The 24,882-nt window shown below is 43.0% G+C and overlaps 1 protein-coding gene across 2 annotated transcripts in view; it reads left to right on the top strand.

Annotated features, from left to right (window-relative positions):
- The first annotated feature begins 2,432 nt into the window (after positions 1 to 2,432).
- The window catches only part of CHRDL1 (chordin like 1), a 129,985-nt gene continuing 107,535 nt past the window's right edge, over positions 2,433 to 24,882 (top strand). For both annotated transcript variants that reach the window (XM_068962159.1, XM_068962160.1), the window contains exons 1-2: positions 2,433 to 2,490; positions 6,053 to 6,210. In XM_068962159.1, the coding sequence (XP_068818260.1) occupies positions 6,105 to 6,210 (106 nt within the window). In that variant the 5' untranslated portion in view covers positions 2,433 to 2,490; positions 6,053 to 6,104. The remainder of the gene's footprint in view (positions 2,491 to 6,052; positions 6,211 to 24,882) is intronic.

The following is a 24,882-nucleotide window of genomic DNA, read 5'->3' as shown; positions in this document are numbered from 1 at the left end:
TTGAGATCCCTGTGAATTCTTTCTTACAATTGCATATAAATCTATGATTATCTCAAAGTAAAACTTCTTAAGAATGACTATGAGATGATCTATGCTTGATTCCCCATTTAATAAGTAGAGAAAAATAAAGCATAGAGATAATCATCAGTTTATCTTGAAAAAGACCTGGTATGAAGTCTAGGTTAAGACCCAAGTTGGAGTTCCCAATTCAGAAATCAAGACTGGAATGAATATAAGGACCACCAGCATTTACACTAATGAAGAACCTTTCAGAGCATTCCAGCACTCCCTTATACTGTTGCCAAGTGTACAAGATATCCTGAGCAAAAACTGCCCAGTTGAAAAGAACCATTTGATCATAATAAATCATTGGAAGCTTTTAAGCCACTAGGTTTGGGGATGGTTTGTTATGGAGTAGTCAGAATACTACATCAAGCAAGGGGAGCCAGTGGTTGTAACCAAATAGATGAGTTTTTAAATCTCAGTGAGTCTACTGATTTTTAATACTGGGATCTATGCTTGTCCCTGTCTGTTCCCTGACACCCATTTTCCTGAATACTCTCTAAGCACATTGGGAGTGATGATGGGGTTGGGGGATGCAGATACAAAGCAAATTAAACAACCAGTCCTTGGCCTTGAGGAACTCAGTGCAGTGAGACAAAACATCAGTGCCTTAAATGGCATGAGAATGGTTACGAGGCAACAAATCAGCAAGTTCAAACTAACATAGTACAGCACAAATTGAATGCATGTGGTAATGTGTGGCTACCTAGGTGGCAGGATGGAGCTAGACATTTTGGGCCCTGAAGGCAACATTTCAGAAAGGGCCAAGTTTTCTTTGTTAGCACTGAAATAAACATCCCCAGCAATTCAGGGCTAGTTGGATGATATTAACACTTGTGAAGAAAGAAAAAAAAAAGAGTTAACTTCCAGGGACAATTATTTTTGATTTTCATTCTCCTTTGTTCTCTCTTCGTGACATATGATATGGTTTTGGCAAGCACAATTGCTCTGAGCATCAGTTTCCTCATCTATAGACTGGCGATAACAGCCAGAGAGCAGTGGGTTGAAAGTGAGGAAATCTTAACTGGAAGGTCAAATCTATCTAGAGTGGCCTTCCATACATCATGCCTTCCGCTCCCTCCTCCATCAGTTTCTTCTGTGACAGGAAGAGATTGAGATGAATGGTCCAGAAGTTCCTCTCCAACTCCAACACTTGAGGCCACGGACAGATCATTCCGTTTGTTGTGAGAGTTTAAAAAGTAATGATGATGCATAGGAAAGTACTCTGTTAGCCATAAAGTGGCATGTTGATGTTAAGAGTATCAATGTAAGGCAGTTCCACCTTGAAAAAATCCTGCAGCTATCCTTTAAATTTAGGAGCTCAAAATATAAATGGGTACTGTCTGTCAAGGCACCGATTTCGGGCCCTTAGAGAATTCTGATAATTTGTAACTCTTGCTCATGGAATAAACTCAAATTTGGACTAGTCCATCTCGGGTTCACCAAAAGGTCGGCAGTGATATTGCGATTTCACGGATGGGTTCTTGGTGAGCCACTCCCAAGTTTTCTTCAAGACACCTAACAATTACTGGAGACCCTTTCCCTGGGTCTTAGGAACTCTCTTGGTGGACAAAAGCAGATTTCTAAGTCGTATCCTGTCCCTCCACAGACACACACTCATCGCCACCCTGCCTTGAAGGGCACCAACGTTTTGTCACTTTAGGAGCCGCGATGTGGATTTGGGATACACCCCGAAATGATCAGCAGCCTGCTATAGGGCATCATCTTCGAGGCCAATTCATCCCGCTTCCCGCGCGCCGGCTCGGGACCAGACCAGGTGCACGCAGAGCGGCCGTGGTGCCCGAAGAGAGGGGCTGAGGCTTCCAGCAGGGAAGTCGGAGGGTAGCCGGGGTCATCAGGCCATGAGCAAGCAGCGGGGAGCTCCTAGGCGCCTCCAGCGCGGAGCGGGAGGAGGGGCCGGAGGAGATGTGCGGTCCCTTTAAGACCCCAACGCTGGCTTAGCCAGAGGAGCGGGGGGGTGGGGGCGCTGCGTGATGGGAAAGTCGCCGGCTGAGCCTCACACTTTCTCCCGATTTCTTAACTTTCGGGTCGGGGGATAGGGGAGAAAGCGGCGGTGTCGGGGAGGCGAGGGGGTGCGGGCTTGCAGCGGCTTGCGTGGTCGCGGACTTCCCGCCCGCGCCGAGCCGCCGGCCTCGCGGGCCAAGTGGGGAGCGGGCGGCGGGCGGGCAGGTGGCCCCGGGCCGCCGCACCCGCGCCTTGGCTCTGCCCCCAGGACTCAAGCGAACCGCTGCTCCCTCGTGGTGTGAGGGCGGTGATGTTTTTCCTCCCACCCACTTTCGAGTCCCCCCTCCCCCCTCGCACGCACTCTAGCTCTCGCCACAACCTGCGAATCCCAGACCTCGGAGGAGCGCCCCAGGGAGCTCGGAGCGGCTGCACGCGTGGACCACGGAGGAGGCCGGTGGCCAGGTCAGTGAGCGGTGCCAGGCGCCTGCTTTCCCTCTCTTCCTTTCCAGCCTTTGCACAGGTGGGCCGTCTTCCCCCAGGGCACCCCAAACTTCCCCGAACCTGCCACCCCAGCCGACTCCCTGCTCCAGCTGCCCGCGGCCCGCCCGGCTGGAGGTGAGGCCCAGGGCGCTGGACTAAGGTAGGTGGGTGGGTGGGTTGAGGGGGGTCGTATTCCTCCGGATTCGAACTTCTACTCCCGCTTGGCCTGCGTAGTTCCAGGCTCTGGAGCTGCGGGGAGGCCCCTTGGGTAGCCATCTAACAGGTTCTGCGGTCCCCTTAGTGATCGCCCGAGTCTTTTTTGCTTGGTTGCCCAAGTGCCCTGGACCAGTAGGTGCTTCCCACATACTCAAGTTAACGAAACAGAGCAGAAGGGGCTGGAGGCTCCTCTGTCCTCCTTGTGGACATCTGCCTCATTTTCTGGCCCGGACCACTGGGGTCAGAGTTGGAGCCGCTAAGCTCGGGTGCTACGCGGTATTGCCAGAACTCAGGGCCTGGAAAGCCTGCCTTCTAGTTCCTGCCGGCCCTGCCACTAACTTTATGAGAATGGGCAGTTGAGTTCTCTGGGCTCCAGGATGCCCATTTTGAAGGTGGAGTTGTTGTGGGAAATCAAAAGGAAATGATAGATAGCACGGTGTTTTGCAAACCAAACTCCAGGCATTGTTTGCCCCTCAGAGCAGAGATGGAGGCATCTCAACTCAGACCAGAGACACCCTGGCCTGAAGCTGCCATTTTTCAGGGCCAGCCCACCGCCAGTGAATGGAGCTGTTCTTGTTGGGTGGTAGACTGGGGAGAGGATTTTAGCTGATGGACTCTGGCCTGCGACTCCAGTGTCTTCTTACTGTTTGTCCAAAAGAGAATTGTTACCCTGGGGGCTGTCCCACAGACAATAGTGAATGTAAGATTACAAGGGTAGTGAAGCCTCTAGGAAGGATTAAAGGAACACTGTGGGGCATGAAGAGCTGGCTGAGCTGCCCATCCTTTAGCCTTCCTTTGGGAATGTCTCTGATTCTCTTCTACCCAGGAGACCTCTTCTGAGAACGGACAGAGCCTTGACACTTGGCCGCCCAGATCCCTTGCAGTCACAGCCAGGCAAGGAGCCCTTGGTCCCCTCGCTTGTTGCAAATGAACTTGGGGAATGCTTGTTTCACGAAGGCACCTTAATGGGTACATTTCTTTAGGGTCTTACATGTTTCTTAGACTCCTGTAAAGCCCAATCAGCCTCCCCAGCTCGGCAGCGTTGGTCTCAGAATTTTTGTTTTCTTTGTTGTTTTCTTGTTGGGGCCTGGCTTTCCCCCAAATATGTCAATGGCTACATTTCTAAGTAACCTGTAAAAGAGTCAGTGCAAGTTCAATGGCACAACGGCCTGTGTGAAGCAGACAGAGAGTTAATGCCGAAATAACTCCAGTTAACTGGGTCAAAGTATAATTTGAAAAATTAAGGACAGTTTGGCTCTTTGCAAGTGTAAGAGTCGGCATGTTTGCTGAGCAATGCTCACTCGTGTTTATTGCTGCAGCCCCAACAAATGTCTTGAACTGTTCTCCTCCCCCAAAAAGAAAAAGTTAAAGGGATAAAGAGAAATTGAACAGAGACCTGGGGAGGGAACTCTTCTAGGTTTATAGCTCCATACAGTACATAAAGGCAGGACTTCAGGATCTTGTAAATCAAAAGTGATTATTTATAAAGAGATTCATTTTCTGATGTTCTTCATCCCAGCCAGGGAGGCCACACAGATGACAGGAACGCCAAAAGAGATTAATTGCTCTCTAGTCACCAACTTTTCTCTTTGCTCATACCATTAGTTGAGACCCAAGAAAAGCAAAAAAAAACAAAACAAAACAAAAACCAAAACCTAAGAGCCGTTTTCTTGCCAGCTTGAGTTATGAGGCAATGCTACTGTTCACCAAATCACCCAACCATTGTACAAGAAAAACAATCCAGTTGGTTCTTGCATGGGGAGACCCAAAAACCACGGCTTCAAAAATCCCCCCTGAGAGCCATATGTGATTATGATAAATTGGATTTCAGTGGTTTTAAAAAAAATCTTTCTCCTTTGGAGGCTTGGAGGATAAGCTTATTAAAGAAGGCTCGGGAAGAACCTCACTGGGGTGAGTTGCTGTGTTAAAGCTGTTCATGGAAATGATTTGCTTTGAGGGAACCTGGTAACTCTCAGAGGACGGAGCTGGACATTCTGAGTGATTGAAGGAGGGTCAGAAGCTCCCAGAAGGGATCTGGTCATAAGAACCCAGGTCTTTTGAAGGCCATGAACATGTCCCAGGAAAATTTAGTCGTCGTTTAAGGAACAGGAAGGAGATAGAGAGGCAAACCAGTGCTGCAAATCCTGGCTGATAGCATAAATTATTCTCTATGACCAGTTCTGCTTTGGCTACATACACTTAATTTGAAACCATGATTTTAAATTATCTGGCCAACTTCATAATATTTAAAGTAAGAGTGGTGGCATTCACATCATGGCCCAAAGACAATTCAGTTCTCCAGAATGATCATCTTGTATTCCATCCAGCTCTCTATACTCAATATTTAGGTTGGACCTGCTGAAAAGATTGTTGAACTCACTTCCCATCCAATGTTAATCCCAGACTGAAATATGGTGTTTCTTGAATTATTTAAATATTTTCAAATCCCCCATTGGAAGAGTTTTGCCAGCTCTAAAGTCGATGGAAATGACCTGTGGCTGGATATAATCTATAGCAAACCTTCTGTGTTCTAAGCCTCAGAAAGCTTTCCACTCTTGAGACTGGAAATGCAGTTCTCCTATTTTTAAGAATGGTAGGTGTTTTGGGGGTGGTCTTTTGCATGGTGATGCAATGTGAACATATTCCCTACTTAATTTTGCCCAATATTCCTTAAATGATCCATTTAAAATTTCCATTTCACAGGGGACTTCATGTGAGAGGAATATGTCTGAACCATTCAGGTGCTTACATCACATCCAGTGGCTAATCACATCTCTTTTCCAACATAAGTAGCCAAACTGAAAATCCTTATAGATCTCATAAGAGACACAGGCGAAACGCTGATCAATGCTTGCCCTATCCCCAAAGGAATAAAAATAATGGTAGTCTTGAAGCTAAGATCAGTTGACTTTCATTTCAGAAATTGTTTGGGTCACTGCCTATTATTTTTATCTTGTTTGCCAAAATGGCCATTTTGCAAACCCCAGTTTCCCTTTTCTCCCAAAGAAAAGCTCTTGAGAAATCAACTTTAATTCCCTTAGAAATGAGGATTTCAAAATTTATTTTTTCTTTCCTATGACTTGCCTGTAAGGATTTAGTCTTAGCGTTGGATAGGAATGTATGTTAGTCCACTTAAATTTTCCCCCACAGTCTTTGCGAGGCAGGAGAGGAAAGTTCTCTTTCTGTGCAGAAAAACAGTGCTTATTATACTTATGTAAATTCCCCCAGCCCTTCCGACCCCCCAGTAGGTTAGAAGCCTGAGATAAGAGGTCTCCATCAGTTCCAGTAGATCTATTCTAAGTCTTCTTGTCTGCTTTCTTCCCACCAGCTTGAGTACACTGGGCCCTGAAAGTTTCAAGCTGCCTTTTGCACTGGCCGGAATGAGAAAAAAGTGGAAGATGGGCGGCATGGGAGGCATGAGATACATCTTCTCCTTGTTGCTGTTCTTTCTTTTCCTAGAAGGAAGCAGAACAGAGCAAGTAAAACGTAAGTGTCTTGAGTTTTAAAAAAACAAGATACTTTCTTGTCATTTCTTTGAGAATATGCTTATAATCTGAAGAGATTGCGAGTTAGCCCAAATGTGGCCCTGCCACAAATCTAAGAAAGTGAATGTTACTGCTTTATGTGTGCGTTGATAAAAGAAGGAGAGCTTTGAATCAGGCCGATGAATTTGGGGCTGTTTTTCTGATTATCATATAGTTTTCATCTCATAGAACACGGGACACATTAGTTATTTTCCGATTCCTATTCTAAACTGAACAAATCTCATTCCATTTTACGTAATTCTAGAAATATCTGACAGATGAGCTGGATTTTTTCCCAAATTTCAGACTCTTCCACAAAGGTTTTCACTTTATGAAAAAGAATAACACAGAAAAGAAAAAGAAAAAAAAAAAAAAAGTAAAGCAGGCTCTGCCTATTCCCTTCTGCCGAAAAATGAAGAGGGAAAAAACCTTCACACGAACTGGATTGAGATGAAAAATCCTTTGAGGAAATTGAGATTCCAGGGACCGTGAGCAAATTGGATGCCATTTGTTGAACGGAACGTCCCTGCAAAGCCAGGGAATATTTCTAGAAAGTCAGCGATCCGTGTCATGGGCTGACACATTGGAGAAAGCTGAGTGGCAGGAAAAGGGGGGTAATTAACCCTCCTTGAGGCCACATTTGGGAGATTTATGAGTAACCATTGACATCTCTGCTCTTGTTAGGAGCTGTCTGCCTGCCTTCGCCCACTGTGAGCCTCGCCTTCTTTGGGCCATTTGCAGCCACCTCCAAGGTGGACCCTGGCTCTGCATTTGAAGGAAAAGCCCTCTCTCTAGTTCCCCTTTTTGGCTGCATCAAAAGAAGCACAAAGTGGAACTGGTCCAAGATGGGGCATTCTCTGCTCCACTGAACTTATTCATGAGAAGGAACTGTGTAAATATGCCTGGTAGGAGCTGAAACAGCATCTGAAGCCCATCACTTCAACACGTATCTCCTTTATCAGCTTAAGTTAAATATATTGGGCATGAGGCTGTTAGGGAGAACAGTGCCGAATCTGTTCCACTGTTACCTGTCTTTCTGCTTCACTGTGGTTTTCATAGTAAAGTGAGTCTCCTTTCTGAGAGAAATGGGGCTTTTGATTAGGCTTTTAAACATGAGTGATCCATGGTGATCTCTCATATGATCGAGACACAAAAGCGGAAGTTTGAGCAGGACACAGTAGGAGCAAGAGAGCTTAAATCAGCCTCTTCTCTTGTAGTCCTCAACCGACCTTCTTCTGCTTGAGTATGTAATCCACCTCAGAACCCTTGGCTTCCAGAAATTTGCCTTGGTTTCAGTGGATGTGAGAGAAAAGTCCAGTCCATTCTCAGCTAAGCTCACAAGCAGCTGGACTTGAAACTCCTTTGTTTCTTAGGGAAAAACTTCCCTTATGGCCTTGTGGCAGCATGGGGAAGCTTGTAACTCTTAGGAGACCATCTTCTCTGGGAAGCCTTCCATATTAATGAAAAATTGAGTAGCATTGTCCATAGAAATAGACAATTAGAGCTTAACTGACAGACCAAAGAAAAAATGTGATTGAAAAATGATTGACAGACCCCAGACTATCACTCTCTAACATTTCCTACTGCCTGTGAGTCTGTCCCAAGCCCTTTGGATACTCAACTGGTGTCAAAATGATTATGTAACAGATGGCCTAAGGGACCAGTTCTGGGCTAGTGTTTCCAGCTTATAGTCAGATAATGAGGCTTAGGTCATTGTCATTCCCTAAATGAGCCCTCAGCATCATTCTTTGGGGACTGACCCAAGCTAACTGTCTCAAAGATATGTGCCAAGTTATCTCTACTAAAAGGAAACTCTACAAGTCTATGCCTTAGGTGTGTTGCCTTGGCACACAAACACTCACACACACACATACACACACTGCATGCACCGAGATTTATATTGCAGCTCTACAAGACATTAGAAGCAGTAGGAAATGGTTGCATAAATGATCCTTGTAATGTACTCTCATGCTACCAAACACTCCTTATTGAAAATGATAGCCCTGGAAAATGCTTATATTAGCTTATTTTGAAATTTCCTAAATTATGAAATGAATACTACTCACTATACAAAATGATGTGAAAGTATCTGAACTTTATAAAGAACCTGTTTCTCTCAACTCCCATTCCCACACCACAGGGCTAACTGTTACTATTAATAATAATTTTCTATTATTCTGTTAGTAATAGTTTTCTGTTTCTTCCATGCTGTTTTCTCTCTGTGTTATCAAAACATACATATCTATAGGGATTTTTCTTTTACGAAAATTGGATATTATATATATATATTTTTTCCTTATGACTTGCTTTATTCAGCAGTGTGTCCAGGACATCCTTCCATGTCAGAACATTTTGGTGTAACAGTACCATATTCATTCTAATGCCTACGTAGTACCCAGCTATATGAGTGTGCTATGGTTTGTTTAGATAGTCCCTATTTGTAGATAGTTAGATTGTTTCCAGGTTTTGTTATTACTATAAGTAAGCCATTAATGAATCCCTGAAAGCACTTAAGCAAGTATTTGTGAGTAATTGTCAGGTCAAAGTGTATGTTCAGTTTTAATCTTGGCAAAAACTGTCAAATTGTCCTTCCAGAAAAAGTATCAGTTTATATTTCCACCATATATGTATGCATGTCCATTTCTAATTCCTTCACTAAAAGTATTATTAATCACTGTATTCATGGGCCAGTTTGCTAGAGGAAATCATGTTTCAGTTGTGCTGTGAGATTTTCCTGTTACTGGAGTATACTTTCAATTACTTCTAATTCAATTGTATTTCTCCAGTGAATTGGCTATTTTTCAGTAGGGTTCCTTGTCTTATTGATTTGCAAAAGCTTATTTATTAACATTTTGTTATTTCAAAGGTTATTATTGACCTTTTGTATTTCACATATTGTTTTCCCAGTCTGCCATTTCATTCAAACTTTGTATAAACCATATTTTCCCATATAGAAGTTTTAAAATTTTGTGTAGTCAGATCTGTCATTTATTTCCTTTATGGCTTGTGGATTTCTTCTTATTCCTAGGAAGATCTTTCCTACTCCATATGCTTATACTTTTATCTACTGCTTCCATAATTTGGGGTTTTACCCATAGTTCTCTCTTCTATCTGAAATTTATATTCATGCTTGGTGTGCAGTGGGGCTTCCCAGGTGGCTCAATGGTAAAGAACCCACCTGCCAATGAAGGAGAAAAAGGTTCGATCCCTGGGTCGGGAATATCCCCTGGAGAAGGGCATGGAAACCCCATTCCAGTATTCTTGCCTGGAAAATCCCATGGACAGAGGAGCCAGCCTGGCAGACTGCAGTCGATGGGGTCGCAAAGAGTCAGACGCAACTGAGCATGCAAGCACACACATGGTGTGCAAGAGGGAACTGATTTTTATCTCTGGGTAGTAGTTTCATGACTGTTATTTTGTTCATTTTTATACTTCTATTTATTCCAAAGATTTCACAATTGGCAAATATTACTTTGACAACAGGAAAAAGTCCTTTGAAGTAAAAGGAAATCAGGATTCCCATATTGTGCTGTTGAGTTCTAGAGAAGAGTAGGTATGGGACTGAAAGAAGCAAAATGAGGGGAAAAAATAACAAAAAAAAACTTCAAGAAGTGTGTAAGGATCATAGAGTTTCATGTCCGCTGCTTGCTGCCTGGTACTGTTTTACCCAAGGAAGCCAAGGTTTTTTCTCATTCATGGGCTGGTTTGAGTATAAGCATGTTGGTCAAGGCAGATGCTCTGTAGCCTGTTTGCTCTCCCATTTTAGGCATCAGGATGGAACGAAGGGCGATGCTATTATGGTCAAAGACACTCACTCAACTGGTGTAGAATCTGAGGAGGTCTGGAGGAAATGCTTTCATAGCAGAAAGCTATTTGCACAAGGAAAAGTGGAAGTGGGTGCTGCCACTTGCTAGTAGCTAATTAGCCAGAGTTACCTTGCTCTCACAGGAGGGAAAACCAGCTCAGGAACCCAGGAACTATGGACAGTGCCATCACAGTGGATGAATGAGCCATTTATGGCTTATATAAAAGTTTGTTACTGTCCAAAAGCAGCGAGGTTGGAGATCTTTAGCTGGGAAAATGTCTTTCTGTAATTCCATTATGCTCAGTTGTTAAAGTTGTAGTCAAAAGAGGCCAGGAAGTTCTTTTGAAATTCAAAGAAGCGTAACATTCAGTGCATAATATTCATGCAAATATAGGACAAAATGAGCTGAAGAGTTTGCCTCTTTTGGCACATCTGACTTAGGTAATGAACTATTGATCAAAGTGAGGTGGAAGAATTGAGTTGTTAAGAATATTTAATTATATATTTCAAATGAACCAGCCTGTGCCAAGGCTGGCAAAAGTCCTTGGGAGAGAAATGGTTGGTTCATTTCATGGCTTCTGTGCCCACTTTATAAGGTGGGTTAGCTGGATCTTCCAAGGGACTAGATTCTCGCTTGTTTTTCTCCTTTGGAGAAAAGCTTCTAACATTTGTATTTGGCTGAAAATGGGCCTCTGAACTTCCCAGGAAGGATGAGTCCCCAAAAGATTGAAGACAAGGAAGAAGATAGTGAAATTTTGAGACACAGGAAGCATGGTCTTACGGAGCCTACCCACAGCCTCTTTACTGTGAAAGTCAACCTGAAGGGCTTGAGTCCTCCACCTCCAGGTTATCACTTGGACATTCGAGGTGATTATTTGACAAGGCAAAGGAATGAGCAGAAGAATAGACCTATTCACATCTTAGAAGTTCAGATAGGTAGAAGTAGAGTAAATGAGAATGCTTTAAAATTAGCTTAATGCCTTTCAAGGTATATTCTTAATTATTTTTTGTGTTGGGAGGGACCAGTGGTGTTGGCTATGGAAACTCTGGAGTCCGCTTTGATCCAAACCCCAGATCCACGGCTTTCTAACTTACTTTGGGAATATTGCTTAATCTCTCCAGCTTTAGTGCTCTTATCAGTACAGTAGGGGAAGTAATAGTGTATTGATCGTAAACATGGTCATCTAAAGACTCAATGATATCGTGCACACAGAGGGCTTTGTGACAGTGGCTGGCACACGGTTTTTAATGAGTGGTAGCTTCCCTGGTGGCTCAGACAGTAAAGAATCTGCCTCTAGTGCAGGAGACTCAGGTTTCATACTCAGGTCAGGACGATTCCCTGGAGAAGGGAATGTCAACCCACTCCAGTGTTCTTGCTTGGAGAATTCCATGGACGGGGGAACCTGGCAGGCTACAGTCCATGGGGTTGCAGAGTCAGACACGACTGAGTGACTAACATATGCACACAGAGCAATTAGAGTAACTCTCTTACAGGCCAAATGATATTATCACCTTAAGTTTCAGATGCGAAACTTGAAACTGAGTGGGGTCAAGTGACTTTGTACAAAGCTGGACAGCAAATCCAGGGCAGCACCAGAATGAAAACCCAGGTCTCCAGATCCGCTGTTCTGTTCACAACACCAGTTTGTGTCTAGCAGTTCTTTGAGGAAGCCAGTGCCTTCTCTTGAATAGAAGCCCAGTGCTTTGCACATGTGGAGAAGGAAATAGCAACCTACTCCTGTATTCTTCCCTGGCGAATCCCATGGACAGAGGATCCTGACGGAATACAGTCCATGGGGTCCCAAAGAGTTGGACACAACTGAAGTGACTTAGCATGGCATGCACAGTTTTGCACATGGCAGCCACTCAACATGTGAGATGATCTGAGTAAATGAATAAAGAACTTTGTACTCAGAATTCCAAAGACAGGCAGTATACTCTTTGGGAGTTAAAAGATAGAGTCTAGGACTAAAGTTATTCTGGAACCTAAATAAGCTAAGCCAGAGGAAATTTGTGAGGAAGGTTAAAAATATGTGCCTTTATGTCTATGATTCTTAGATTTCCCTGACTTATCAGTAGGATTGAAATGCCCTCATAGTCTAATGGAGAGTGAACTGTGCTCTAAGTCAGGAGACCTGGCTTCTGGTCAGTTCTATTGCTCACTATGTGATGTTGGTTGAGTTATTCACGCTCTCTCTGAACTAAAGATCTCTACTCTCTGAGAGGAATTCTTCCCTTCTGGACAGCAAACTAAAGGATGGGAGAATAAGGGGTTGTGCAGGGGGAGGGCAAGGGAAACCAGAAAAATGAAAGTGAAAGTGTTAGTCGCTCAGTCATGTCCAACTCTTTGCGACCCCAGAAGAGTCTGCCAGGCTCTTCTGTCCATGGGATTCTCCAGGCACGAATACTGGAGTGGGTTGCCATTTCCTCCTCCAGGGGATCTTCCTGACCCAGGGATTGAACCTGTCTCCTGAATTGCAGGCACATTCGTTAGTGTCTGAGCCATCAGGGAAACCAAGGCTCTGTCTTTAGGTAATTGGAGCACACCGGGATTTTTATGATTGTCACAAAGGTCTTTGCAAAAGGTATTTTACTCATTTAAGATTTATAGCCTGCTACTTCTAAAAAGATTAGATATAGGTTCTATATGAAAGAATGGGATTCCCTGGTAGATCAGCTGGTAAGGAATGCACCTGCAATGCAGGAGACCCTGGTTCGATTCCTGGGTCGGGTAGATCCCCTGGGGAAGTGATAGGCTACCCACTCCAGTATTCTTGGGCTTCCCTGTTGACTCAGATGGTAAAGAATCCACCTGCAGTGTGAGAGACCTGGGTTCAATCACTGCGTTGGGAAGATCCCCTGGGGAAGTGATACGCTTCCCACTCCAGTATTCTTGGCCTTCCCTGTTGACTAAGATGGTAAAGAATCCACCTGCAGTGTGAGAGACCTGGGTTCAATCCCTGGGTTGGGAAGATCCCCTGGAGGAAGGCATGGGAACCTACTCCAGTATTCTTGCCTGGAGAATCCCCATGGACAAAGGCACCTGGCAGGCAACAGTCCATAGGGTCACAAAGAGTCGGACACCACTGAGTGACTAAGCTCAGCACATCACAGCATATAGGAAAGAATAGTTGCAAGATAACTTTTTAAAAGCTTAAACAAAACATAGAGGCCACCTGACCAAAGTAGAAAGGGTAGATATTTTTAACGCCTGATTTGGTATCATGGGGATTCCCAGGTGGCTCAGTGGTAAAGAATCCACCTGTCAATGCAGGAGATGCAAGAGATGTAGGTTCCATCCCTGGGTCAGGAAGATCCCCTAGAGAAGGGAATGGCAACACACTCCAGTGTTCTTGCCTGGAAAATTCCATCGACAGAGGGACCTGGTGGGCTATAGTTGATGGGGTCTCAGAGAGTCAGATACAATTGAGTGACTGAGCATGCACAAAGGTTGGTACATTACAGTATTCATGTTTCTAAGTTGGTATATGCTTCCTGAAAAGATAAAAAGAGCTTTCCATTGGCTGGCAAGAGAAAAGTACAGTTTCATCTGCCTCCCACTTAGTCAAATGGTATTAATGAAGGGATGTTTGCATAAAGTACATTTTGGGTGGTACAAAGACACCAACTGTAATCTTGGTTTCATAGAAGAAAGAAGAATCATATTTGGCATTTCTCTATTCAGTTCAGTTCAGTTCAGTTCAGTCGCTCAGTCATGTCCGAATCTTTGCGACCCCATGAATCACAGCACGCCAGGCCTCCCTGTCCATCACCACCTCCTGGAGTTCACTCAGACTCACGTCCATCAAGTCCGTGATGCCATCCAGCCATCTCATCCTCGGTCGTCCCCTTCTCCTCCTGCCCCCAATCCCTCCCAGCATCAGAGTCTTTTCCAATGAGACAACTCTTCGCATGAGGTGGCCAAAGTACTGGAGCTTCAGCTTTAGCATCATTCCTTTCAAAGAAACCCCAGGGTTGATCTCCTTCAGAATGGACTGGTTGGATCTCCTTGCAGTCCAAGGGACTCTCAAGAGTCTTCTCCAACACCACACTTCTAAAGCATCAATTCTTCGGTGCTCAGCCTTCTTCACAGTCCAACTCTCACATCCATACATGACCACAGGAAAAATCATAGCCTTGACTAGACGGACCTTAGTCGGCAAAGTAATGTCTCTGCTTTTGAATATACTATCTAGGTTGGTCATAACTTTTCTTCCAAGGAGTAAGCGTCTTTTAATTTCATGGCTGCAGTCACCATCTGCAGTGATTTTGGAGCCCCCCAAAAATAAAGTCTGACACTGTTTCCACTGTTTCCCCATCTATTTCCCATGAAGTGATGGGACCGGATGCCATGATCTTTGTTTTCTGAATGTTGAGCTTTAAGCCAACTTTTTCACTCTCCTCTTTCACTTTCATCAAGAGGCTTTTTAGCTCCTCTTCACTTTCTGCCATAAGGGTGGTGTCATCTGCATATCTGAGGTTATTGATATTTCTTCTGGCAATCTTGATTCCAGCTTGTGTTTCTTCCAGTCCAGCGTTCCTCATGATGTATTCTGCATAAAAGTTAAATAAGCAGGGTGACAATATACAACCTTGATGCACTCCTTTTCCTATTTGGAACCAGTCTGTTGTTCCATGTCCAGTTCTAACTGTTGCTTCCTGACCTGCATACAGATTTCTCAAGAGGCAGGTGAGGTGGTCTGGTATTCCCATCTCTTTCAGAATTTTCCACAGTTGATTGTGATCCACACAGTCAAAGGCTTTGGCATAGTCAATGAAGCAGAAATAGATGTTTTTCTGGAACTCTCTTGCTTTTTCCATGATCCAGCGGATGTTGGCAATTTGATCTCTGGTTCCTCTGCCTTTTCTAAAACCAGCATGAACATCAGGGAGTTCACGGTTCACGTATTGCTGAAGCCTGGCTTGGAGAATTTTGAGCATTACTTTACTAGCATGTGAGATGAGTGCAATTGTGCGGTAGTTGGAGCATTCTTTTGCATTGCCTTTCCTTGAAATTGGAATGAAAACTGACCTTTTCCAGTCCTGTGGCCACTGCTGAGTTTTCCAAATTTGCTGGCATATTGAGTGCAGCACTTTCACAGCATCATCTTTCAGGATTTGAAACAGCTCAACTGGAATTCCATCATCTCCACTAGCTTTGTTTGTAGTGATGCTTTCTAAGGCCCACTTGACTTCACATTCCAAGATGTCTGGCTCTAGATTAGTGATCACATCATCATGATTATCTGGGTCATGAAGATCTTTTTTGTACACTTCTTCCGTGTATTCTTGCCACCTTTTCTTAATATCTTCTGCTTCTGTTAGGTCCATACCATTTCTGTCCTTTATCGAGCCCATCTTTGCATGAAATGTTCCGTTGCTATCTCTAATTTTCTTGAAGAGATCCCTAGTCTTTCCCATTCTGTTGTTTTCCTTTATTTCTTTGCATTGATTGCTGAAGAAGGCTTTCTTATCTCTTCTTGCCATTCTTTGGAACTCTGCATTCAGATGCTTATATCTTTCCTTTTCTCCTTTGCTTTTCACCTCTCTTCTTTTCACAGCTATTTGTAAGGCCTCCCCAGACAGCCATTTTGGTTTTTTTGTGTTTCTTTGAAGAACCATGTTTGGCATTTCTCTATTAACCCTCTGTAAAGGAATAGGGCAAACATTAAATTATATCTCAATATAAGTTTTTTTATAAGTGCTAAGTTAATGTAGTCCAGATAGTTTAACTTTGAATGATATAAGCTAATCGAACGCTAGAACATGGAAATGTTATACATATGGTTGTTTAATATGTCTAGTAGACTGCATTGTCAATTATCAGATGCCCTAAGCAAAGTTTACATCAGTGTGATTTTTTTCTATTTAAAAATAGATGTCATTTTTCAACATTCAGCAGAAAATAAAAGTATTAGAGAAAGAAAAGTCATTAGTAATCTCAACATTTATGTTCAGTTCAGTCACTCAGTCATGTCTGACTCTTTGTGACCCCATGAATCGCAGCACGCCAGGCCTCCCTGTCCATCACCACCTCCTGGAGTTCACTCAGACTCACATCCATCAAGTCAGTGATGCCATACAGCCATCTCATCCTCTGTCGTCCCCTTCTCCTCCTGCCCCCAATCCCTCCCAGCATCAGAGTCTTTTCCAATGAGTCAACTCTTCGCCTGAGGTTGCCAAAGTACTGGAGTTTCAGCTTTAGCATCATTCCTTCCAAAGAACACCCAGGACTGATCTCTTTTAGAATAGACTGGTTCGATCTCCTTGCAGTCCAAGGGACTCTCAAGAGTCTTCTCCAACACCACACTTCAAAAGCATCAATTCTTCGGCACTCAGCCTTCTTCACAGTCCAACTCTCGCATCGAAACATGACTACTGGAAAACCATAGCGAATGGCGGCAGTAAGGAGATACCGCTGGTCCAAGGTAAGGAGCAGTGGCTGTGCTTTGCTGGAGCAGCCGTGAAGAGATAACCCACGCCCAAAGTAAGAGAAACCCAAGTAAGATGGTAGGTGTTGCAAGAGGGCATCAGAGGGCAGACACACTGAAACCATACTCACAGAAAACTAGTCAATCTAATCACACTAGGACCACAGCCTTTTCTAACTCAATGAAACCAAGCCATGCCTGCAGGGCAACCCAAGACTGGCGGGTCATGGTGGAGAGGTCTGACAGAATGTGGTCCACTGGAGAAGGGAATGGCAAGCCACTTCAATATTCTTACCTTGAGAACCCCATGAACAGTATGAAAAGGCAAAATGATAGGATACCAAAAGAGGAACTCCCCAGATCATTAGGTGCCCAATATGCTACTGGAGATCAGTGGAGAAATAACTCCAGAAAGAAAGAAGGGATGGAGCCAAAGCAAAAACAATACCCACTTGTGAATGTGACTGGTGATAGAAGCAAGATCCGATGCTGTAAAGAGCAATATTGCATAGGAACCTGGAATGTCAGGTCCATGAATCAAGGCAAATTGGAAGTGGTCAAACAAGAGATGGCAAGGGTGAACATCGACATTCTAGGAAACAGCAAACTAAAATGGACGGGAATGGGTGAATTTAACTCAGATGACCATTATATCTACTACTGTGGGCAGGAATCCCTCAGAAGAAATGGAGTAGCCATCATGGTCAACAAAAGAGTCTGAAATGCAGTACTTGGATGCAATCTCAAAAACGACAGAATGATCTCTGTTCGTCTCCAAGGCAAACCATTCAATATTACAGTTATCCAAGTCTATGCCCCAACCAGTAATGCTGAAGAAGCTGAAGTTGAACGGTTTTATGAAGACCTATAAGACCTTTTAGAACTAACACCCAAAAAATATGTCCTTTTCATTCTAGGGGACTGGAATGCAAAAGTAGGAAGTCAAGAAACACCTGGAGTAACAGGCAAATTTGGCCTTGGAATGCGGAATGAAGCAGGGCAAAGACTAATAGGGTTTTGCCAAGATAATGGACTGGTCATAGCAAACACCCTCTTCCAACAACACAAGAAAATACTCTACACGTGGACATCACCAGATGGTCAACACCGAAATCAGATTGATTCTATTCCTTGCAGCCAAAGATAGAGAAGCTCTATAGAGTCAACAAAAACAATACCAGGAACTGACTGTGGCTCAGATCATGAACTCCCTATTGCCAAATTCAGACTTAAATTGAAGAAAGTAGGGAAAACCACTAGACCATTCAAGTATGACCTAAATCAAATCCATTATGATTATACAGTGGAAGTGAGAAATAGATTTAAGGGCCTAGATTTGATAGATAGAGTGCCTGATGAACTATGGAATGAGGTTCGTGACATTGTACAGGAGACAGGGATCAAGACCATCCCCATGGAAAAGAAATGCAAAAAAGCAAAATGGCTGTCTGGGGAGGCCTTACAAATAGCTATGAAAATAAGAGAGATGAAAAGCAAAGGAGAAAAGGAAAGATATAAGCATCTGAATGCAGAGTTCCAAAGAATGGCAAGAAGAGATAAGAAAGCCTTCTTCAGTGATCAATGCAAAGAAATAAAGGAAAACAACAGAATGTGAAAGACTAGAGATCTCATCAAGAAAATTAGAGATAGCAACGGAACATTTCATGCAAAGATGGGCTCGATAAAGTACAGAAATGGTATGGACCTAACAGAAGCAGAAGATATTAAGAAGAGGTGGCAAGAATACACGGAAGAAGTGTACAAAAAAGATCTTCACGACCCAGATAATCATGATGATGTGATCACTAATCTAGAGCCAGACATCTTGGAATGTGAAGTCAAGTGGGCCTTAGAAAGCATCACTACAAACAAAGCTAGTGGAGATGATGGAATTCCAGTTGAGCTGTTTCAAATCCTGAAAGATGATGCTGTGAAAGTGCTGCACTCAATATGCCAGCAAATTTGGAAAACTCAGCAGTGGCCACAGGACTGGAAAAGGTCAGTTTTCATTCCAATTTCAAGGAAAGGCAATGCAAAAGAATGCTCCAACTACCGCACAATTGCACTCATCTCACATGCTAGTAAAGTAATGCTCAAAATTCTCCAAGCCAGGCTTCAGCAATACGTGAACCGTGAACTCCCTGATGTTCATGCTGGTTTTAGAAAAGGCAGAGGAACCAGAGATCAAATTGCCAACATCCGCTGGATCATGGAAAAAGCAAGAGAGTTCCAGAAAAACATCTATTTCTGCTTCATTGACTATGCCAAAGCCTTTGACTGTGTGGATCACAATCAACTGTGGAAAATTCTGAAAGAGATGGGAATACCAGACCACCTCACCTGCCTCTTGAGAAATCTGTATGCAGGTCAGGAAGCAACAGTTAGAACTGGACATGGAACAACAGACTGGTTCCAAATAGGAAAAGGAGTGCATCAAGGTTGTATATTGTCACCCTGCTTATTTAACTTTTATGCAGAATACATCATGAGGAACGCTGGACTGGAAGAAACACAAGCTGGAATCAAGATTGCCAGAAGAAATATCAATAACCTCAGATATGCAGATGACACCACCCTTATGGCAGAAAGTGAAGAGGAGCTAAAAAGCCTCTTGATGAAAGTGAAAGAGGAGAGTGAAAAAGTTGGCTTAAAGCTCAACATTCAGAAAACAAAGATCATGGCATCCGGTCCCATCACTTCATGGGAAATAGATGGGGAAACAGTGGAAACAGTGTCAGACTTTATTTTTGGGGGGCTCCAAAATCACTGCAGATGGTGACTGCAGCCATGAAAATTAAAAGACGCTTACTCCTTGGAGGAAAAGTTATGACCAACCTAGACAGTATATTCAAAAGCAGAGACATTACTTTGCCGACTAAGGTCCGTCTAGTCAAGGCTATGATTTTTCCTGTGGTCATGTATGGATGTGAGAGTTGGACTGTGAAGAAGGCTGAGCACCGAAGAATTGATGCTTTAGAAGTGTGGTGTTGGAGAAGACTCTTGAGAGTCCCTTGGACTGCAAGGAGATCCAACCAGTCCATTCTGAAGGAGATCAACCCTGGGGTTTCTTTGAAAGGAATGATGCTAAAGCTGAAGCTCCAGTACTTTGGCCACCTCATGCGAAGAGTTGTCTCATTGGAACAGACTCTGATGCTGGGAGGGATTGGGGGCAGGAGGAGAAGGGGACGACCGAGGATGAGATGGCTGGATGGCATCACGGACTTGATGGACGTGAGTCTGAGTGAACTCCAGGAGGTGGTGATGGACAGGGAGGCCTGGCGTGCTGCGATTCATGGGGTCGCAAAGAGTCAGACACGACTGAGCGACTGAACTGAACTGACTAGACAGACCTTTGTTGACAAAGTAATGTCTTTGCTTTTGAATATGCTATCTAGGTTGGTCATAACTTTCCTTCTAAGGAGTAAAATTCTTTTAATTTCATGGCTGCAATCATCATTTGCAGTGATTTTGGAGCCCCCCAAAAATAAAGTCTGACACTGTTTCCACTGTTTCCCCATCTATTTCCCATGAAGTGATGGGACCGGATGCCATGATCTTTGTTTTCTGAATGTTGAGCTTTAAGCCAACTTTTTCACTCTCCTCTTTCACTTTCATCAAGAGGCTTTTTAGTTCCTCTTCACTTTCTGCCATAAGGGTGGTGACATCTGCATGTTAATATTGGTTAATTGGTATATAGACTTAGAGTCTTTTTTTCTGTGCAGCTACACACACACAGACACACACGCACATATGTGTGAGCTTCCATGGTGGCTCAGATGGTAAAGAATCTGCCTGCAATGCCAGAGACCCAGGTTTGATCCCTGGTTGGGGAAGATCCCCTGGAGAAAGAAATGGCAACCCACTCCAGTATTCTTGCCTGGGAAATCCCACGGATAGAGGAGCCTTCAGGCTACAGTCTATGGGGGTCACAAAAGAGTTGGACATGACTTAGCAGCTAAATGACAACAACAACACATATATATTATTTTATAAAAATGAAGCACTCAGGCAGGGTATGTGCCCAGTAGTGGGATTACTGGGTCATATGCTAGTTTATTCCTAATATTTTGAGAAGAATCTCTATACTGTGGTCCACAGTGGCTGTGCCAGTTTACATTACCACTAACAATACAGGAGGGCTCCCTTTCCTCCACATCCTCTGCAGTATTTATTGTTTATAGATATTTTTTTATGATGGCCATTCTGATTGGAGTGAGATGATACATCACTGTAGTTTTGATTTGCATTTCTCTAATAATGAACAGTGTTAAGCATTTTTCCATGTGTTTATTGGCTATCTGGGTGTCTTCTTTGGAGAAGTATGTGTTTAGGTCTTCTGCCCACTTTTTGATTGGGTTGTTTGTTTTTCTGATATTGAGCTGCATGACCCATAATTCAAAAAGACACATGTACCCCAGTGTTCATTGCAGCACTATTTACAATTGCAATTGCCAGGACATGGAATCAACCTAGATGTACATTGACAGATGAATGGATAAAGAAGTTGTGGAACATATGTACAATGGACTATTACTCAGACATAAAAAGGAGCAAGCTTGATTCAGTTCTAGTGAGGTGGATGAACCTAGAGCCTGTTACAAAGAGTGAAGTAAATCAGAAAGAGAAAAAGAAATATCATATATTAATGCATATGTATAGAATCTACTATATAGTACTGATTAACCTATTTGCAGGGCAGGAATAGAGATGCAGACTTACAGAACATACTTGTGGACACAGCAGGGGAAGGAGAGGGTGGAATGCATTGATAAAATACTGTTGAATATATACATTACCATATATAAAATAAGCTAGCTAGTTGGAAGTTGCTGTATAACATGGGGAGCTCAACCAGTGCTCTGTGACAACTTAGAGGGGTGGGAGGGAGGCTCAAGAGGAGGGGATGTATGTATATTTATGGGTGATTCACATTGGTGAATGGCAGAAATCAACACAGCATTGTAAAGCAATTATCCTCCTATTAAAAATTTTTTTAAATGAAGCACTGATTCATCATGGATTCTCTAAAGTGCACCTGTAGTGGGGATTTAGCCTATGTTGTCTGAAGTGAAAACTGGATATGTGAGATACCAGTTGTAGGGCACACAAAGTTGATTCTGTTGTGAAAAGTTCAAGAACACAACTTAAATTCTTGACCAAATAGTAAGTAAACCTCCTTTAGCAGAGATTTGTGCAGCTGAGGTGCTGATAGAAAGAACAATTTGTTTTTTTCAGACAAGAGCTTTGATTTTTCCCCAAAGTCCTATGCCAGATGACAAGTAAGAGATGATTTTAGCCAGAAAAATTATTCAGATCAGGTTTCACCAGTTGAGCAGCCTTTCTGTGAAAGTATCTCCCATGGCCTTGAGAATACCATCAAGTCTCAGTTATCCATGTTAATGGGTGATAGAAGGGCACAATGAATTGAAATTTCATGGAAAATCTTCATTTCTCAACTTAGCCAATGATGTTGCCTTGCTCAACTCTCAAACCTCTTTGAAATATGGACCTTTTCTTCTCATTGAGTTTGCCCACCTGCTAGTAGAAAAGGCAGGTAGCGGCAAGCCCAGGCTGTGCATAGGCCACTCAATATATATTAAGTTGCATTAATTTTGGACAAATGATCCAACAAGTAGGAGTAAGATAATTAACTACCAGATAAAGAGAAATAAGCTATATACTCAAAAGTGAAGGACTTGGGTTTTTCTTGGCTTTCCACTTTCACTGGCTTCAATAGCGTGAAAATGAACTCTTAAAGCCCTGAGGAATTCTGAGTGAGACTTCAGTTCTAGAAACCCAATTTCCAGAGAAATAGGACATTTTTTTTTCTGTAGTGACTGCTACATCATGCCCTTCGTCCTGCTTCAAGTTAGATAGATGTCAGAAGAGAAGTACTTATGCTTTTAATTTTTTCCTTAACTATTATAGTAACCTTTAAAAAATATTCAAAAAGGAATTTGTTTACTTGATTTGTCCTCTCATATAATGAATAGCAAAGATTCATCTCTCCCTTTCCACTGACTGTATGTGTTATAATAAAATAAATATTATTGTAGTACTTAACATGATGATGTGTCTACAGTAATAGCTCTTATCGAAAACTGTTCATGGGAATGTTTTCTTGCCTTTAGACTGGTGATGAAGTTATTGAACTTTTGACCTGGTGCTGGGTGCTAGACAGTAATGGTTGGAGAAAACATTGATGGCATAGAAGCACATCTTTGTTGTTTACTTTTTGTCATTGTCTCTGTTAACAGGGGCCCTTAAAGTAGCAGGGATTACCATTTTTAATTAGGGCCACATGAACCCATTTGAAAAATAGCTATGATGATACAGGTTGAGGTCCATCTCAAATGTTCATTGAAATTCCCTTGGGACCAAGTTCTATTCAACAGAAATCACGAGTCAGTGGGAAGTCATGAAGTCTCTGGACTTCCCAGGTGGCTCAGTGGTAAAGAATCTGCCAGTGCAGGAGCCACAGAAGACAAGGATTCAATCCCTGGGTTGGTAAGATCCCTTGGAGATGGAATATGGCAACCCACTCCCGTATTCTTGCCTGGGAAATCCCATGGACAAAGGAACTCGGGAGGCTACAGTCCATGGAGTCACAAAGAGTTGGACATGACTGAGAGACTGAGCACTTGAAGTCTCCAGGTGGTATCACTCAGGTACTGGCAAGTGATAAGTTTACTTTGCTTGCCTGCATCTCCTTCAAGTTGGTGAGGTTTCACTGTTGCAATAAAATCAACTCACTTGTGCTTCTTGCCCAAGATGATATACTGGAACTTGAGGTGTGGTCAATGTTGCTGTGTCACTCATGAAAGTTTTCTAAAGTTCAGACTTACAAGAATGTGCTGAAATGAACTTTGTCATAGTTTCTGAAAATTGAGCATTGTTCCATCTACTCAAGGAAAAATCAGCTGTAATTCAGCTAAGCCCCCAATCTTGGACAACCATGGTAAAACCCGTCTTAAAGATTATAGTTTAAAAAAAAAGATTATAGTGTTTACTTTTGCTATGTAGTTGAAATCAGTGTCAGTAATTGCAGAAGTGTTGTTTTATAGCACGAGTGATATTACTGTTTGGCTCCTTTTCTCTGCCTTCAGTTCCTGAATTTGCTCCTTCCAGGAATTTGTGGATTTCTCTTTGGAGCATAATGACCCAAATCCCATGTTGCTGAGGTAATAGGACCAGAGTACTTGATGAAGACCACTATGTTTACATTTATGGTCAGGTTTTGATGCATAGTTAGTTTTTGAGTAAGATGTTTTCATCCTCAAGATGCATAGTTTGCAAGACACTAGTATGGCGCTAGTGGTAAAGAACCCACCTGCCAATGCAGGAGACATAAGAGAGGTAGGTTCAATCCCTCCCACTCCAGTATTCTTGCCTGGAGAATCCCATGGACAATGGAGCCTGGCGGGATATAGTCCACGGGGTCGCACAGAGTCGGACACGACTGAAGCAACTTAGACCTTGACCTAGTATTGTAATGTGAGGTAGATGCCATGTATTGTGAGAAAAATGCTGATGGGTATAAAGAGAATGAAAAAGAACTTTTAGCTGGGTTACTCTTCTCTTCCCAACTCTATTTCATAGCTCTTGGAAGCATAGGCACTATTTCATACTCTATAATTTGTCCTTGAGGTAAATACCAAAAAATGCAAATGAAGTCTTCCAGTTGTATCACTTCCTATAGTCATTTGAGTATGACTTGGCTTCACTACAGACAACACCTGATTCTTTAAAAGGTGAGCAAAGCTGTGTTTCCAGGTAGGGTGGGAAGGGTCGTTTGAGAAAAAGTTAGGCAAGAATGTGTGGAAGCCCTTTATTTTTTAAGTTCTAAAAGTGGGTGACATACAGTTTACACTCATGTAGCAGGACAGGCAAAATGCTACAGTGGTTTCAGTCCTTGGTTCTGAGGCCAGCCTTCTTAGATTTGAATCCCAGCTCCATACCTTGACTACTCATGTCAACTTAGGCAAGTTACCAAACCTCCCTGTTCCTCAGATTCCTCCTCTCTAAAATGGGGCTAATAATGGGATCTAGCTTGTAGGGTTGTGGTAAGAATTTATTGAATTCATGGGTGTAAAACCTTTAGCTTATAAGCCATGTTCAACAAATTTTGTTGTTATTTTTCTTAATGCTGTTATCATCATGCTCATCTGGCTCAGTGTTCTTCAGGACCTGGTTTCTTGGCCTCTTTTTACCTTTATCTTCTACCTCCTTAGCCTTGAGCCAAATTTGGAGCAGCCAAATTCAGATCAATCAGTTTCACACATTGTCTAACAATACTCTGTCTAGAGGCTGAATTTGGGGCAAACAGAATCTGTTGGCTGAAACAAGTTATTTGGATCATCTGTGGTTGTCATGAATAGTGGTGAGCTCAGATATATTG

Source organism: Capricornis sumatraensis, chromosome X (genome assembly GCF_032405125.1).
Source record: "Capricornis sumatraensis isolate serow.1 chromosome X, serow.2, whole genome shotgun sequence".
NCBI classification, from domain to species: Eukaryota; Metazoa; Chordata; class Mammalia; order Artiodactyla; family Bovidae; genus Capricornis; species Capricornis sumatraensis.
Note: the sequence above shows the minus strand (reverse complement) of the source record. Positions and strands in the feature narration are given on the sequence as shown.